This window comes from Corvus brachyrhynchos, unplaced genomic scaffold, assembly GCF_000691975.1.
Source record: "Corvus brachyrhynchos isolate BGI_N302 unplaced genomic scaffold, ASM69197v1 scaffold409, whole genome shotgun sequence".
Taxonomy (NCBI): domain Eukaryota; kingdom Metazoa; phylum Chordata; class Aves; order Passeriformes; family Corvidae; genus Corvus; species Corvus brachyrhynchos.
Window position 1 is genome coordinate 3,820,164 of NW_008246059.1, and position 19,374 is coordinate 3,839,537.

At 36.7% G+C, this 19,374-nt stretch overlaps 1 protein-coding gene across 1 annotated transcript; it reads right to left on the bottom strand.

The window, feature by feature from the left end:
- Positions 1–1,050: 1,050 nt before the first annotated feature.
- CUNH18orf63 (chromosome unknown C18orf63 homolog) lies at positions 1,051–18,867 on the bottom strand. Its single transcript, XM_008642729.2, has 14 exons — positions 18,704–18,867; positions 17,981–18,059; positions 16,515–16,571; positions 15,062–15,173; positions 14,020–14,061; positions 12,998–13,074; positions 11,504–11,613; positions 10,762–10,858; positions 10,581–10,666; positions 9,848–10,031; positions 7,356–8,435; positions 6,269–6,385; positions 4,618–4,705; positions 1,051–1,412 (listed from the first exon to the last, which is right to left on the bottom strand). The coding sequence occupies exons 1-13, from the start codon at positions 18,835–18,837 to the stop codon at positions 4,649–4,651; spliced, it is 2,232 nt and encodes a 743-aa protein (XP_008640951.1). The 5' UTR covers positions 18,838–18,867; the 3' UTR covers positions 1,051–1,412; positions 4,618–4,648.
- Between the last annotated feature and the right edge of the window lie 507 nt (positions 18,868–19,374).

Consider the following 19,374-nt stretch of genomic DNA (forward strand, 5'->3'; position numbering starts at 1 on the left):
CTGATCATTCTGTAGCCATCCATAGAAGGCTTAAGGAAATACAGGAAAACATGAAAAAGATCACGACAGGACATGGGCTAGACACATGGTTGGAAGGATTTGGGCTTACTGGGTGGTTGAAAGATTATTGTCAAACAAATCCTTATTATAGGGGCTGTGTTTATTTGTTTTTTAATTGTTTTGCCATGTTTAATCACTTGTATTTCTAGAAAGGTGTAGAAATCAATACATAGCATATGGCTGGTTCAAGGAAAGAAAGGGCAGAAATGTGGAAACCATGTTTTTACTAGAAAATGGACATATCGTGAACCAGCCATAAAATAGAAGAACCAGAGCATGTAAGACAGAAGGACTTAAGCACGTACACAGGGGAAAAAGTCCATGGGAAGGTTGTGAGAAAGGAACAAGCAGCATTGGGGAGGATGTGAAGGAGGGAAAAGCAAAGGAAGAAAAGGATAAGAAAATGCAAACTGAAGGACAGTTGTGACATACACGATGGACGATGTGACACACACACGAGCCAATCATAAAGCATAAAGTAGTGTGTGAAAATAGGCCTTAACCAATAATAATTATGCACGATCGTGTGTAGGGAACTGTATATTAGGGACAGTAGTTCATCAATAAAATGGCTTCTGCCTGATTCACGCTGAATCGTGTTGAGTCCATTGTTTCTCTCCGCATTCTGTAACATTTGAGTTTAGGAGCTAGTGTGACATTTGATTCTTGCTTTCCAGGTAACACAATAATATTCACTTCAAAGCAGTGAAGTGAGGCAACAATCTTACATATGTGTATATATTTGTATCTGCACCTTGAACTAGGTCACTGAACACACACTAATGGCAATAAAATTACTCAAAGGGCAACTACAGGTTCTGTATGAACTCCTGAAGAATGGTGTCATCAATTAAACTTAATCTTTTACAGAGCAGTTTAATATCTGAAAAGTCATCAAAAATTACAACAAGAATTAAAAGAGTCAAATCCAGCCTTTAAATTATTCCCATAGGAATAAAATTGTTTATTTTCTAACCATTGGACTCAACAAGGAAAACTTATTTGGAAATTTTTTACTGATGAAAAAAACTGGCCCAGACAATGTAACAAAGATTTAAATATTATATCTTTAAAAACCCGACTAGAAACAAGAAAGTAATTTGGAAGAAAGATTAACTGTGCAAGCAAGTAGCAGGACAGACATAATGTGATTCAAAAACTAAACAACTTAGTTAAATTTTCAAATGCATTAGAGGCTTATTAACCTGAACTGTCTGAAGAAGGTGGTGATACATGGATTCACTTGACTGTATTTTACCCTCAATTTTTCATCCAGAAACAGCTACCAATGACAAACAGCAAAATACACAAATCTCAGAGATCCTCAAGTATGTTATTGCCCTCTTGGGAACCTGAATGGAGGAAAACAGAGAAAGTTTGCATCATAGAAGAAACCAAAAGACAACTGAGAACTCTATGGCTAATATGAAGCAGAAAAATATTGCTGTGTTCCCGCATCTGTATTTGCATTCTGTTTACAAAGTTTGGGTTCGGGGCATTCAGATTAAATGTCTGCATTTTTATACAGAACAAGAAAGAATTCTCTCCATGAGAAATCTGTGGTATTATGCACAGATTTATCCTTTCTTTTGATCTGGCTTTTTAAATCTAAAGCCCTCAAAATATCACAACCACTTGTGGTGTTGGAAGAAGGAACTTCTGTTGCAGAAGTCTACTCACACCTTCTTAACCTTTGGCTGAGGTCAGGCAGCCAAACCACATTTTTAACTCTACAAGAAAGTAAGAGACGGAATTTTAAGAAACTATTCTTTAGCATTTATAAATGGTCAACCATGCAATAAATTAAGTCCTAACCTGAAACAATCCCATAGCAATGGAGTATGGATAGGGTAACAGAAAAAATATTACAATAGCAACTCTTTTTTGGAGCATGGTACTTAGGTACCAACAACCTACTGATGTACACAGTCCAAAGGTTATTTCTGCTACGAGATTTGATTAGGAAATTTTTCCTTTTCATAAAAGAAATTGCTTTTTCATTGAAAGATTGAACATTTTCAGATTTTTTTTTTTCAATGAAGCTAACTATTTTCACCCCATAGAAAAGATACTATTTTAGCCTACTATTTCACATCAAGAAAGCATTTGAAAGATGGATTTGTTGAAATTTCTGTAGAATAGCCTTCAAATTATATGATAAATTCCTAAATGTTGGCTTGAGAGATACACCTTTTAGAAGAAACAATCCAATAAATCTCAGCCCAAAACTGCTGAGAATTTTTATGTAGTTCCAATTGCATGGACTTCCTACCTTATTCTTATGTTCACACAATATCCTTACAGGAATGGCAGCAAATACTTTCAGGTGAAATACTACTGTTATTTCTAAATGTGACGAATTTGTATCTTCTCTTTTGCTAAATGAAATTTGGCAACCGAAACCAAAGGTCAGTATCTCACTACAACACAGGAGCAGAACAACAGGAAGAGTTTTGCAGATCAGTGGAAAAGGCTTGGGACCTTCAGTGCTGCCATTTTTACTATGTCTGTTCTTCCACCAACATTTGCAATGATGCAAATGCTTCTTTTAAAGCATCTTTCTGTAGTAGTATATGCTGTCCTTTGGAAGTTCTACTCTTCTGATTTGTCTTAGAAAACAAATTTCTCTTTTACAGTAGTTTTGACCTTGAAAATGATAGGATGACTTTCATTAATAAAGAACTAAGCATGGAGACTCTTAGTATTAGAATCAAATGTTCACCTTCTTAAAATGATAAATACTTCTCTCACGTTGCTTTATTAACACACTCCAACAAAACAAAGAAAAAATTTAGGACGATGCTATGATTTCCTGGCCAAGTCAAGAGGCTGTGCAACTTGGCACATAAGTCATGAAAACCAAGCCCTTTTGCAACATAATTGTAAAAAATGTTTTTATTTTCATGAATTATAGAACAAAGTCCTTGCTGCTGACTACATCACTGAATTCCAATGTAAGGACTTCTCATACATAAATCTTGCTACACAGTAAATTTGAAAACTCACAAGTAATTCCCAAGTGCTCAAACGAAAACATGCACTCTGAATGCATGTGTAGTAATATACGGTAAAGGAATTTAGAGCAAAGCTTTTCAGAGTCAAAACTGCAGGCATGAATCCGACAGCAGAAGTTGTTTTAGCTCCAGTTTTCTTTTTAAATCATCAACACCAGTGAAGGACCCCTACCAGTGGGATCCTTGGGAGTCATATTTTAAACACTGTATGAAAGACTCTTCTCTCCAGGGTTTAAGCATTGTCTACCATGATCAAATTGATCCTGTGGCATTTAACTCATAAATAAGAAAAAAATCAGAGTAAAAAAAAGTAAAGTTCCAACCATTTTCAGAGACACCATTTCTGCTCATCAGTCCTCAGTGAAAGTCACAGATTTTGGACCTATGGATATCTGTACTGATCACTAAAGCAGATCACCTCTGAGGAAGGACCATGCCTGAGCTGCCTGGCTTGAAGCAGGAGAGATGAAACGCTAAACCCAGGAACAGAATATGCTGAATACCAAAGTATGAAGGCCATAGATGGAAAGCTGCCATCCAAAACACAGACTTTCTTTAGGAAAAGCATACAACTGATATATATGTTCACTGGAGAAAATATATCCAAATAAGGAAAGGAAGGACATAAAGTGCATCTCTGAGACAAAAAGCACATTTGGCTACTTGTTATCACTTCCATTGAAGCTAAAAGCCAGGTTAAATGATGTACAGTTTATATTTTGCTTCTTTATTGCTCTGTTTTTCTATTTGCTTTGTAAAATAGACGTTTGTGCTGTTCCGTCTGTGTGACTATCTTGCTTACATCAATATTTTCATTTGAATAAATATACTTCTATTTATCTCTGAAACAGTTAACCATACAGACTACTCCTTCCTGGATGTTTTACAACTGATAACTTGTGATAGGCATTCGGTCCTTAAACATGGTGAGGTTCTTATACTATATCCTAATGCTGTATTCTTAATAATCAAAGGAACATTCAAAGGACAAGCTTGTTTTATCCTGCAAGACTGTTATTGAAAACCATCCACAATGTGGGTTGAAATATCTTGTCACAAAACTAAATTTATTCTGTTTTCATGAGAAGCAATTTTGTCCTTGATTAGATCTCAGCAACACAAGAGCATTTAGCCACCCCATTTCTTGTAATGATGTCACATAATATACACAGCTCCACTGTAACGGTTTTGGGTTTAACTTCAGCTCAGATTCAAATGAAACTTTGAAGCCCAAAAACCAGGTTTATTTTAGTCTGAGAGAAAAACGAGCCAGTCAAAATACAAATTTATGTCAAACTCTAAGTTCTAGTAAGTACAAAATGCCTTTTTTAAAAACATTGCTTGTTTCACTATGAAAGCACAAAGCTTTATTTGCTAGTGTCCTTAGCTTCTGTTACCTTATCAGTTTTCCCTAGAAGCCATTTCTTTAGTAAAGTGATTCCTTTGTAGACAGCTGATATCATCATCATGATCCAAAAGCATAGGAACTATTACAGGTGTGATATTATTTTAATAAAATATTTAAAATTCATAATAAATGTACCCAGAGTTTTCTTTCAATACTCCAGAACACGTTAGGTAGAAGGTTTACTTCTTTTGGCTCTCTTTAACTTTGAATAACCTTCTTCTTTCTGCTCACAAAAACAAGACAAACAAACAGAAAAGGGCAAAAACCAGTAAAGCAAATGAAGCAGCAATACTAAGCTAACAGTTCAACTAAAAAAAAAGTTGTTTCTGAGTGAAATGCTTAGTTGAATAAGAAGTAATTAATAAAAGGTTCTGTTTTCCAATAGAAATAATTTAAAGTATAAGTACAGCGGCTGAATAATTAGGACTACAGCTACTTTGAAAATACCCTTTACATTCTAGCTACCATGACTTTCAAAACCAACTGATCATTCTTGAGGTAATGACAAAGTCTTACTCTTCAGAGATGTGTTTAGCAGTGTCCCCAGTCAGCACCATTATATTTTAATCTGGGGACAGGAGGAATCAGCTCAATAAGTATCAGAGTCCATCCTACCCCAGTTAACAGACAAGTCTCTTTCCTATTCCTGACACACCACTGAAACTTCCCGAGAGCTGTGCATCCACCTCCCTTGAGTCCAGCAGTGGCAGCACTGCAGTGGCAGTGTGGCAGTGAGAACCTGCTGTCTCCTGATACTTCCCAAAAGTAGCTTGCAGGGCTCAGGCCTGTGCTAGTCACAGCCTGCCTGGAGAGTGAGGAATGCATGTGGCACTTGTGACTACTGACTAGGACAGGGTAGTGCCCCTTCCCCATTCCAGCAGTGCTGCCAGACCAGCTACAAGCTCTCCATGATCACAAGCCCTGGTGTGTCTGAGTCATTCCCAGTGGCAGGCAAAGGACTTCATTAATTTGTATTGTGGTGGAAGTCTTCCCTCAATACCCAGACCCCTGTGGGTTATTCTTATAAACAGCTATTTTTAGCTGCTGGTTTTCTTCTCCTTGTGAGACTGACTCTACTGCTGTAGCACTGCAGTGCTGAGCCTGTGTAACCAGTGATTCAGTGGTGGCCCTGTGGAAGGGCCTTTCCCAGCTGCAGTTGGATGGGGCCAGCTCAGAGCAGCTGGGCTGGCGCTTCCCACACAAACTCCTCTCTTCCCTGCTGCAGCTTGAGCTCTGGGGTATGAGTGTATTCCTGCAGCTGGCCCCTGGGGTTGCTGTACTGGCCTTTTTCTGAACTGCACAGAAAGCACAGCCTTTGTTCTTTTAATTACAGTTAAAACTTCCAGAACTGTCTTGTATTTGGCTTTAAAACCATAACAAAACAAGATGTCATTTCTACAGAACATTGCTTAATTCAAGTCCTCTAGATGAAAAACTCATAGAGCCACTGAGAATGCCCAGAGTTATACTGGGCAGGATAAAACTGTTTTCTGTAGAATTAGAAAATCTGCTTCAGAAACATTAATGTCATTAAACATTTCAATAGCATCTCTTCCCAGAGACAAACATTTTAAATGAACTCTTCAAGTGACAGTATCATACCCAATGGTTACTGCTAATTTTTTCCTGGTTAAGGTTAATTTTATACAGAGAGTTCAGTAAGATTTCTTAGCCTGCCCATTTTAATTGGAACATGCTAAAAATTTTAAAATATCTTTTTTATCTCTTAATTCAGGTCCTTCTGGACTGGATTAAGGAGTGCATGGGGCGGGGGGGGGGGGGTTACCTGTCTTCTTCTGGCGCAACCTTTCTTTACAGGTGCTTCCATGTTGCCCTCCTTGACTGGCAAAGTCGGTTTTGAGGTCAGTGTTTCACATGTCAGATACTTGTTCACTGTAATTGTCTTAAAGCATAGAAGTTTATACCTTCATTAGCAAAAACACCCCACAACATTTTGAATACTTTTTCTGACTGTTAAAATTACCTACTTTTTCAAAAGGTGCCCTCATCACACAAAGCTGAGATAACCTTCCAAACTACATTTTATAGATGAAAAAAGTGATAAGCACAAGACATTTCATCCATGTCCCTGATATATGGGGCACCACCTACATAAAAATTTCATGGAAATCAGCTCAACTATTTATTTCATTGAAATGCAGGGAGAATCACAGAAAAATTAGGTTGTAAAGTACTTCTAGCTGTCATGTAATCATAACTTTTACTCAAAACAGAGCTAACTCCAAAAATAGCTTGACTCAGTCAAGTTCTGAGAATCTGAAAAGCTAACCAACCCAAAAACTTCCCTCTGCAACTTTTTCTAGTAGTTGACCATTCTCACACTGAACATTTTTTTCCTCATGTCCAGTGGGATTTTTTCCTGTTGCAACTTGTGCTTTTTGTGAAATTGTAATTAAACTTGTATTTGTAAAACTTCCATATTTGTCTAACAGCACAATGCTTTACACATAACTGCTGTCAGCACTACACAATTGATGAGGTTTGAGATTCCTTTCAGGAGGAAGGAATTATTCCATTAATATTGTTTCATATGAAGAGAGACTGACACCAAAAAAATGTCACCATGTTAACCTCACACAGACCCGGACAAACTGTTTTAAACAAAGGAAAACTAATTACCTCACCATAAAAGTCCCAAATAAAAGAAATGGGTATTTCACAAAACACAGTAAATCATCTTCCTTTTCAGAAATAAAGCAGCAGTGGCTGAAAACATTAAGTTATATGGTAGAATTTTAGGAAACTATATTTAGAATGATGGTAGAACATGATGAAAGTCATGCTTTTTATTGCTTAACGTTGTTTTCGAATTTGTGAGAAGCAGTGAGGATGAGCCCTGTTCTTTACTGTACCTGTTCAAAGTTAGGTTTGGAATGATGACTCGTTGTCTCAGCAATACAGTCCTTAGAGTGGCATGCTGCTTTGTTTTCTTCACTTTCGGCCATGCACACTGTATCTTTGAAGACAGATTCATGAATATTTAACCCAGCTCCTTTATTTGATCTCTTTGTTTGTTGCAGTGACAAACTGGAATTTGTCATTTCATTGTCTAATTTACAAATCTGCACATGCACTTCCTTTGACTGGTGTTGTTTCTCAAGAACTTGAGTAGTATTTTGACTTGCAAACTTTTTTCCCCTTCTTGCACTGGAAGTAGGAGATTCATCATATGTATTCAGACATGGACTGGTGTTTGACTTCTGAAGCACTGGCCCAACATTCTTAAGAAAGAAGGGAGAATTTGCCTTTTTGTGATTGACTTCACTTGGATTCTCAGCTGAAGCTGAGTTTTCAGAAAAATCAGAGTTAGCAATTTGTCCACCAGACTGGGTTTTCCATCGGAATATGGGAGTACCATGTTTTGCCTGTGTCTTCGTGTTCTTTACCTGAAGCACACTGCTGTCAGCAGGATTTTTGACTGGCATATGTTGAAGGTGTTTGAAAACCTGAGTTATGCTGGACTTGTGCACAGACAGCACAGAAGATGAAACACCCACACTTTTTATTGGTGAATGCCTTTCAGCATTTTCCCTTTTCTTCCTATCTATTTGATTTGTGATCTTTCCATTCATTTGCATCAACTTTCCCTTGAAAATTGGTATAATTTTGCTGACTTTTGGGGGTGTGGATTCAAAGGCTGAGTTTTCAGGTGTTCCTAAAGATTTTGCAGTTGGTAACTGTGGTACTCCTGGTATTTGCTTGTAGCTCATTGATTTCTCGGTTGCTTCAATGCTAAGCCCTCCTGTACTCCTACTGCTACTCGAAAAACTGTGGGCTCCCGGCTCTTTGATCAAACGCTCCATCCAGTGGCTGTTCTCCGTACTGCACGGTGAAGGAATTCGAGGCAAAGTCTGTTTCCTTGGAGGAGCCTGCGTTAGAGATACTACACAAACCATCTCACCGTCCAATTTCGTATGCTTAGGTTTTATTTCCTGCAACACAACAAGAGCTGCTAAATTTAATAAACTGGATTTAAAGATCTGATAGTGCCACCTAACGCATCACTATATGATATCAACCCAATACACATCACAATATAGAAGCATAAAATTATGTGTTTTGAATTAGAATTACTATATTTTCAAACAATATTTAGTTGTCACTATAAATTAAAGGTATTTTTTAAATCCTCCTCCAGTTCTTTGCTTACAAACTATGCTAGAATATCTTATTTCTCAGAAGGAAAGACTTAAATTAGAAGTAATTATCTTGGTTTAGTGCTTTCCAACTGGATAATGCCTACCCCTTTTGAGGGGGTCTGCAGAGGGTTTGACTGACAGCGCTCCTCAACTCGGAAGACTTCTAAGAGCATCTCTATTCTGAGCAAAAGACAGTTTGGATGTCTATAAAAACTGCAGATGACACAGAGAACCCATTCTAGCTTTGATCACTGGAGCGACATAAACAGGAACTGCTTTCTGAAAGAGGATTATAGTATTTTAGAACCTCTGCAACTTCTGTCACTATTCTTTGTTTAGAATTAATTACTTCATTTCTTTTTTCACTCACTACTACCAAAGAAATTTGAGTCTCAGCCTTTGACACAACCTCAAATTAAAGGAGTTTGGATTACTTGCCTCCTTTCCATCACCAGACACGGGGTAAATCTTACAGCTTGAGTGTTTTAAAATGCTTATGTCCACATAGTTTTCATTTTATTTTAAAATTAATTGTAATAATAATAATAATAATAATAATAATAGAATCATGAATGGTTTGGGTTGGAAGGGACCTGACAGATCATCTAGTTCCAGACCCACTGCCATGGGCATGGACAACTTTCACTAGACCAGGTTGCTCAGAGCCCCATCCAGCCTAGCCTTGAACAATTCCAGGGATGGGGAATCCACAAGTTCTATGGACAACCTGTTCCAGTGCCTGACCATGTTCACAGCAAAAATTTCTTCCTAATATCGAATCTAAATCTACCTTCTGTCAGTTTAAAGCCATTCCTCCCTGTCCTGCCATTACATGCCCTTGTAATAGTGACAACAGTGATAATGCTACTGTCATTGTTGTTGTTATTACTGTTGTTGTTATTATTATGGAAGAGATTTGAGAAAGTTCTGGATATCCAATTGTAAAAAAAACATCTATTGAACTGCAAATACTGATAGCAACTAATTAACACCAAGTCCATTTTTTTATGTATTTATAATGTCAATAATACCTTTACCATGGCAAATACTGTAGCTTTTACTTACACATGAATTAAAAGTTACAGGATTGATAGTTTGCTGTGAAAAGAATAGTTATATGCTCTTTCTGTGCTCTGAATATGATAAAGACCACTTCATACCGTGAAAAAGTAAGTACCATTAATATGTTTATAAAAAAGCCTTACATGCACTGAAGCCCTGGAGAGTTCCTTTGCAGCATAAAGTGCTTTACTTGTCATCTTTACTGGAAATCCACACAGCTGTGAAAAATTGCTCTTCATGTCAGAAAGAAAAGAGTTCACTACACTTTCTGCATCTGTTCTAGGGAAATACTGCACTGGCTGACTTCGAATGCAACTTAAAGGGTACCTGAGTAAGTGTTCAGGTATATAACAAGTTTCTTTACAATTCTATAATTATTAATCATCTTCGTTGAGAAGAAAGCATGAACATGTCTAAAGGTTTTTTTTAAAGGTGAACAAAAGCACTTAGTTCCTTAAGGGCCTGAAGGTTATAAAGTTACAGGACTTCACAATTATACCACACTAACCTATGATAGCAAAGATTACTCAATAAAGGTAATCCTTAGACTATTCTTTCCTGGCAGGAAAATTCTCTTTAAAAGAAATCTGTGTGGGCCACATTTTTACAGGAATTTAACTCTTTCATCTACATCAGCATTTAGAATGGCATTATCAAGTTTATGGAAGCCATGAAGCAAATTGTTCTATTTGACTTCCTATTATTCATACTGGGACAGAGACTTGACTAAACATTTTGTTTCAGTTTGTCTAGTGAAACACTTCTCTACTGGATTCTATGAAATTATGAAACAAGAAAATGTGCCACATTCAAAAATGAAAAGCAGAGCTAGAAGCGTAGGAAAGGAAACATAACAAATATATTCTGAAAGGATACGTGAAGAACCTTTCCCCTATTGGTTTGAAGTAAACACTCAAGTATATTTTTGTCTCTTCAAGATCCTCAGGAAGAATATATCCATACTTAGATAAACCAAATACAAACAGGTATTACAAGGACAAACTCAATAAATACAAAAAAGGGAGGGAAAAATGAAAGCAGTGTATGTGTTTCTTACCAGACTCTTCCAGTGCATCTGAAAATCTTTATATGAATGGAAAGGAGATTCTGGAGGAATTATGTGGCTGATGTTTATGATCTGACCCATTTTCATGCTGTGCGCAGGTAAAGAAGGGATGCTTAGAAAAGGTGTCATAAAATCCAGCTGAATATATAATGGTCTTTTGGAAAAAAAAATCTTATTTTTGGCATTCAAAGTATTTAGAGATTATTTTTATGTTTTGAGGACTAATACCTTTAGCTTATAAGTTTATCACATAACAATAACAATATTTCCTGAAGTATGGAAAAGAATTTGGCTCCTACAAGTGCAATTTCTCTTCAACCCTCGCTAGCCGTGAATGTAGAACAAAAGCAAATATCATAATTACTTCTCTTATATTTAATGGTGAAAAATCATAGGTAAAAATAGAGGTGGTTTGTGGCAAAGGTGGAAATACTTTTTCCTTAAATTGACATTTAGCTAAAATTGTGTTTGTGATGTTCTTGCATACCACAGAAGTAGCACAAAGATTAGTAAAACTGAAATAGTATTTAAATGTGTAATTTATGATTAGTTGATTTTTTTTCTTATTTTCCTTAACAACGAGATAACAGAAACAAAAAAAAAGAAAAATATTCCTGAATATAACTCAGACTCTAAACCAGAAGTATTCTTATCACTAGTATCAAATTCACAGTTTGTAGGGCAAATATTCTGGGAAATGTTTATTTCTGCTGAAATGTAAACAGATTCCTACCTTGGCAAAACATAGCACCAGTTACTTAATATGGAATGTTGGTGAATAACTGTATTTTCATTGCTGTCAAACAGCTTTACAGTGTTTGCTGAAATATCAAAATCTCCCAGCTTAAAACAGAAAAGAAAGTTTACTTGCAAATAATTCTACAGCAGTACAAATTTAAAATTTTCAAAAATAATTGTGTATCACAAGACACTGAAACTTAATACATTATTATTCTTTCATCAGCTCTCACAGATTTATTATTCCAGAAGATATTCCCATCACCAACACATTATCTTATGTTAGAGCCTACACTTCCACAAGCCATGCAAGTACAAGGCTTAAAGTTTATTGAAGTCAGAGAGATTTAAACTTTTTTGAAATGGTTTAATAAGTGTTTAGAAGGTATTTCTCAAACTGAGACAGCTCTCAGTTTGAGAACTCCATGCATATTTTTTAAAATTCAAATCAGAAACCCATGCTTGACATTCTAGTAACTGTGGGTGTCACTTTGCCTAAGCATGTGCAAATATCCAAGGAACAGAATTAATGGGACATGCAGTTTCATCCTCTGAGAAGTCAAAAAAATACCATACTTTTTCACAATGTCAGAATTTGACTGTAGGGGACAATCAAAGACTGAGATTTGAGAAACATTTTATCTTTCTGTGGTCTACCAGAGTTTTCATTTATTCACAAGACAATAAAATCTGACCATTTCTGTTTTAGAAAAGTATTGAAAGGAGGAAACTTGTAATAAAGCCACATCATGATTTTTTTCCCATCATTGGTCTGTATTATTTGGGAGCTGGATTCCTATAGATAGCTTAAATGTTTATGCTGTCCCAAGTAGGTCTCAGAAAGAATCCTCTTCTTCTATTCCAACAAAGAAGAGTTTGAATCAGAAATACTTATTTTAGAAGAAACTAGCAAACCTGACAAATATGCCCTGCTTGTACGGACATTTTCACCACAGGTGACATGGCTGTCAAAAAGGATGACAAATTTTCAACCTCAACCATGATTTCTTAAACAATGTATTAATTATACTTACAAGCAGCATAGTCCTGGCTGCTTAGAAATTAAGCAGATTCCATAATAACCATGTAAAGGGACTTTGATCATGGTGCTGACAACTCACCTGTAGCTGCACTGTTGTTACTCAAAACTCTCTATGTACTACAGTGTGACTGAAAGCTTTCTAGAAAACACTGTTAGAAAGTAACCTAGAGTCACAAAGACCCTTCACTGCTATATTCTGTTGGCATTTTTGAAAGCTCTCCTAGCATTGAATCTCAGTTTTACAGTGCTTGCTAGAATGCATTAATATAGATACGATATGGATGCTTTTATAACCTGTGCAGATAGTCAATGAATATGGTCAATGTCTCAGTGCAATCAGAAATAAGCACTTGTATCCCCATCATGCTAACTGGAAGTCACCTAACAGAAAAGAAGATAAAGATTAATAAAACAAACACAGTCATAGAAAATATAACTGGCTTATACCTCAGGGGGTGGCAGCCGAATTGAGCAAGGCTCCACACTGATGCAAAGCTGTCTCTCTGACACATTGAGGTCTATAACTAAATTGAAAAAAAAAGCACAACATCCTGTTTTGAATTACAGCTCATCTCTTAGACAGAAAGTTAACCCAAATATTTATTTAGGTAATTATTAGTCAAAATGCTGTGTTTGAAAATCAAAAGCTAGACTTGCTCAGCATGGAAATTAAAAACTATGAAAAATAAAAATAATAATGAATTACTGTCATATAGGAACTTAGAAATTCAAGGCTGGCTGTGGAACTGTGTGCTTGATACTCTTATCCTTGATACACAAACACCCATTTTCAAAGCAAATGTAGTTCATGTAGCCATTTGCTGCACTGAGTCATTCAGCCCAGTATTTTCCACCCAGGAGCTGTCAATAGGAAAGACTAAATAAGCAAGGCAAGCATTTATGGACACACCTCCAAAACTTTTCGCTGAGCTCTGAGTTCCTCAACATATATCTCTGCTACAAATTTAGGCTCCAGCATCCCCAAATGTAATCTTTAACTTTTATAGTGGAATAAAAATACTACTTTGTAGTTTTTGCAATAGCTAAACAGCATGCTTTGTGACTTCACTTTTGTGAACAGCAAACATAGTGTACACTGGACAGTCACTGAAGCTCATTTTCCTCTCTGTTGTTATGGAACTTTCACATCATTTGCAAGACTCATAATTTGAGGCAAGTGCATTTAATTGCAATAATTGTAACTTTAAAATGGCAAATGTCAATCTAAGGCTGTAGATTATTAGTATAAAAATTATCTTCTTTGTGGGTAATTTTTCAAAGGTTCAGTTGAGCTGACAACTATTATGGACAGAACATCACCTGCCACCAAGTGTATTTTGACAGAAGTTATTTCAGAATGAAAACCAAAGACACTGTGCTGGTAATACCAAGATTGTGGCAGTATGAAAGTACTTACTTACCTTTACCTTGCTCTCTCAACTTTACCATTAACAGAATATTGTACTTACCAACAGCATTTTGCCTTCCTGAATGAGACAAAAAGTCCTTCCCTTAATAAATAGAATAGACAGACATTATTTTCTAAATCCTATGTCTAAAGTCTTTATGCAAAAAAAAAAAAAAGAAAAAGAGAAATCACACAGTTTTGTTTGTGTCTGTCACAAATGCTGACAGGCGTGTTCCTTCTAAGGAGAGAAAATTCCCTCTATCAATTAACTTTTCACTGATTCATTAACATCTTATATAAGAAAGAGAGAAATACATAAAAATACATTAGTGGGCAGCAATCTATACATCACTTTTTCCTCCTAACCCTCTACTTCCAGCTGCTACTCCTGAATCAGCTGATTTCATTCTGAGATCCATATATTTTAAAGATACTGAGAACAGGGTGCTGTTGTTACTGTGGCTAGAAATAAGATAACTACATGCACACTTGACTCAGGGTATATTTGAAATGATGTATACAATTGCTCTACTTCATACGAGCACGCTGCAGTATGTCAAGTACATCTGGTTTTCCATACTTTGGTAATTCATGTGTATACTACACAGGAGTTAGCAGAGAGATGTCAGGCAAAGCAACTATGATCCAAAAAAGACAGAGCTTTGTAGAAAGAGAGGGTCTGACAGAAAGCCACTTCTTTAGAAGAGCCTTCCAACCATGCGCAGAAGTGCCACTGCTGAAAGCATGAATCTGAAAAACAGGCCAAATTTTTAGAAGACATTCACTGCCCAACAATATTTGGTTTGGAAATTATTCATCTGGTACACTGCATTCAGTTGACATAATTATTTGATCTATTACAAAGACAAGGAAGAAGATGAAAAGGTGAATGCCATGTCCATTCAAAATATTAACTTGAGTCATTGAACTTTGATAACAAAACAATAAAAGTGCAAATAAAGAAAAAAAGTAATAGGATAAAGGAATGAAATGATTTATTATAATATATGAAATAATTACGGAATTTAAATGATGGAAAATAAATGCAACAATGAAGAACTGAAAACTAAATGCTTGATCCCTGACCCAAGTGATTCAAATACCTTGCACCAAGAGATGACCAGCCTTGTTCCATCTGGGTGCAAGTCGGGCTGTAAGGGTGTAGGAGAGACAGGTTTGGAGAAGGCCTGGAGTAACTGTTTGTAGCACTTCCATCTAAAAACAGTGACAAAAAGAAACATACATTTTTAATAATTTAACAAAAATTTTTAAAGGCTTCAGTCAAAATTTCAGCAAATGTACTGCTACTGCATCTTGGAGCCAAATCCTAGTATATGCCACACACCTTTAGCTTTCATCTACTTAGCTACAAGAGGAAGTTAGCACAGTATTTGATGTAGGCATTTAGATTTCACATGCCATCAAAGTGAGGTGCACTACTGCTCCAGAATGTTTTCACAGGGCTGATAATAGACTTGGGGAAAAGATTAATTGTACCCTCTGGAGTACTCTACTAGATCTGCAACTCCTTTCAGACTACAGGCACAACATCCAAAGCTGATGTTACCTCTGCTGTCAGACTCAAGACCAGAGACATTTTCTGGCAATCACAGTAGATAAATGTAGCTTTGCTCCCCCAGCAGCTCTACTTGCCTGCCTGTTCTGCAGAGCTTTCTCTTGACCATCAGCATTAGTCAAGAAATGAATTACAGTAGGTTAAAAAGAGTTAAGGAGTACACCTCCAGAGGGATGTTTCTAATAAATCCTACAAGGAACTGCTTGGTACTACCAATCTGCTGATGTTGGAGAACCTAACAATGACAGGTCACCTACATGTATCAACATAAAGCAGTTCTGTAAGGTAAGCATATTTGAACAGTGTATGTCTTACTAATCTGCATATGCATTTGCACTTCTTGGAACAAATTAAAATACACCCAACTGGCTGTGCAAATGAATTATGAGAGCTACTGGCTTTGCTTACAACCAGTCTTTTGGCTCAGCAATTTTAGTGCCTCCACACATACATTCATAAACCCCACAGATGTTGCATACTAGAAGATAGTAAATTATATGCATAATGGTCTAAAAATACATCAGCTGTTAAGGTCAGGGGTTCAATTTCTTCTCTGTGCTTTTGTTTTGTTTCCCTGAGACTGTCCTATACAGGCTGGGTAAACCAACAGGTGAATGGGGAGACAGTTCAGCTGCCTGAACAATCCCACTGGAGGAAGGGGATGACACCAGCAGGAGAGCTGTAGGTCTGTGGCCCAAAGGTTGTCTCGAGGTCAACCCCCAATGCCTCTGAGCAAGAGCAGGATGCCACTGCAGCAGAGAAATCTAGGGAAATTATTCACAAACTTCTTAAAACCACTGGCTCTGACAAAGTATACTTACCATAATGCACAGGACACATTTTGTCTGTGGGGCAGACTTACTCACCCTGAAACTTGGCTTCTGTAGTGCAAACTGCATGGCCTATGAAAAATACTCATCTCTGCCAACAGCAATTGCAGACAAATGTAACAGTGAACTGTGTCATATTTCATCACTTACAGTAGCTCCTTGTCTCTCTACATAGGCTTGACATATTCCTGATTCATAAAATGGTATCTAAAAGTAACAATAAAAAAATAAAACAAGTGGCTGGTATTAAGAGTTATTTTAGCAAATTGTAAATTAAATTCTGGTACAACAGTGACTTTGCCTGTGAAAAGCATGCAAGGGAATAATTAAGCAAACACTTTATCCTGCATTTTAAATGAGAAAACTAAAATTAGCTCAGCATTTGTCATAGTGTAATCTTATTTCTAGCTAGAGATACATTAACAAACAAGCCAAACAAGCCAAAGACTGCCCAAAACAAAGCAGCAGAATGCTGCGTCTGCTTCTCTCATTGTGAATTGGGTGGCACTTTACTAGTTGAGTCCACTTCATTCCACAGATTGGTTCACCATCCTAAAAGGCCATTTCATCAAAGGAGTAGAGGACTTAAGTTGTCCTTCTACATTGCTAATGCACAAAAACAAAAGTTTGCTTTAAACGAAATATTTTTACTTATCATTGATCCTCAAAACACTTCTTAAAGTAACATAATGAATACAATTGACCCCTAGACATACTTTGGTTCAGACTGACCGAGAAGCAACAGGCCTCACTTCCTTGGGATGAACTTGCAAGCTGGAAAGTCCCTGGCTCATGTACAAGGGAGTGAAGGTGTCTTGAAAAATATTTCAAAAGCTGTTTTTGAAACCCAAAAGTGCAAGATAACCAAAGTACAGAAAGCGCTAAATCAAAACATCTGTCTTGTCTATTCTATTGACTAGGAGCCAGCTAACTCACCGTTTAAATATTAATATCAGGATGGGCCCAATGTGAGCACTCCCAGAATGCCAGACTGCATGGCAGCTGGCCTGCAGGGCAGGTGACTCTGTTTGAGCAGGGACCCCTCTCAAGTTTAGAGATTCCATACTGGAAATTAGGAGATCCTTCCTTACAAAAGGTTGAGAGACCCCCTTACATGTGATCTGCAGTAAGTGACTGAAAGCGTGCTGAATTCATGCTGTGGAGAATTACTAATCCGTGCAACTATTCAGATACTATAAACATTGTAGGGATAATTCCATTAGGCATGAACTGTTGACGAAGTCTGAGACAACAATTGGATGCAGCCACACGTAGGCTCCAAAAAGGAATTCCAAAGAGGGATCCACTCTGAACCTCATGTCTCCACAGGAGGGCCCTCTTTACACTTCTGGTCTCTCTCTGAGTCATTCTAACTTAGTTTTCCTTTTCATGTTTCTTCCATGTGTAATTGTTAAGGCAAACCTTGGCATTTAACTTCCTAAACCTTGCCAGACCACAGTTGAAACTGCTAAATTCCATCAGACCTATCGAACTCTGTCAAATTATTATTTTACCTCAATAAAACATTGTGCTGCTTCTCTCTTTTGAGTGAGGTGCCCTCTACCCATCTGCAGCAGTCTGTAACTACAGATACTTATTTACACAGTGATACTGACCGCCATCACAACTGAAATTTGATTCAGTGTCCCAAGAACAGGTGCAGAAAGGATCTCTTGATACAGGAATAATAATTGTCTATAAAAAGGGTGAGAAAGAAATTACAAAATATTTTATTTTCACAGCATAAATTTATTTTCCTCACCTTCTGCAAAAACAATACATTCCACTTTTAATCAGTTTCCATTGGTTCAGTATAATAAATTGGATTAGTCCAAGTTACTTGCTCTAGAAGACCCACAGTGGTCTAAGACTACAGGCCTTTGGCACATGAATGAAGCTCTCCAAAAGTGCTCCTTTTGGCAGAATTTCTCATTTCTCCCCTTCTCTTTTAAAGGGAGCAACATAATGCTTGGTGAATGCTAAGGAGCATACATCTGTTTTCTAAATAGTCTTTTCACTTAGTCTCAACCCAAATGAAGCATTCCAGCTTTGCAGGTAAACACACATTAATTTCAACCATTCATTAGTTTGAAGTATGTGGATTTGTTAGTTTTAGCCTATGAAATTTAAAACATAACAGAAATTTATTTTTTTGTTTCCCAATAGACAGCAAATCCCCTGCCCAAGGAAAAAAAAACCCATTTTAAACAATTTCGTACTGTTTGCCACTGATAAGAATTTTGCTGATTTTATTACAGTTAATTCTAGTACTGCTAATAAAATATTTGAATAACAACCACTAGCAGCTTCTGGAAATAACAGCTGTCAAAACTCTTTACCTGCAAGTCTTTATCTGTGTACTCCTTGCCTCAGTTTCTGGTATCTGAGAACTCAGCGTTACTGTAGCAGCACAGAGTTTTTGCAGCTCGGGCAGACTGACAAAGAACAGAGACTGGTGTTTGGTGCTATTCATGGTATATTGTTGATTGCCCCAAAGCAGTACCTGGGTCTTAAAATAAAAAAAATATTTTATTTCTATAAGGCAGGTATTTGTTTAAAGATCTTTATAAGTATATGTTATTAGGTAAATGAATAAGCAATTCTTCTGATTATTCATTTACCTAATAACATATATATATAGAAATATATAGAAATGCATAGAAAGTATAACATAATTTGGTCAGCTAAAACAGCTGAATATCCTTTTGCTATATGTAATTCATTATACTTGAAAAAATAATTATTTGCAAGAGCCAAAATATTCAGAGTAAAGGCAAGGATGAATGAATACAGAGCACATGTATGTTCATCGCCATATCAACTGAGCATATGTGCTGAAACTCTATAATTTTTGGAACTTCCTAAAAACCACCAAAAAGAACCCAAAGAAACAGAATTTCAGACTAAGAATATGATCCTTTGATGCTGTACTAACAAATAACATGTGGATGGGAATAACAGGAATTCATATTACCCATCTTGTGGGGTGCCTGTTTTGTGCTCCTTTGCT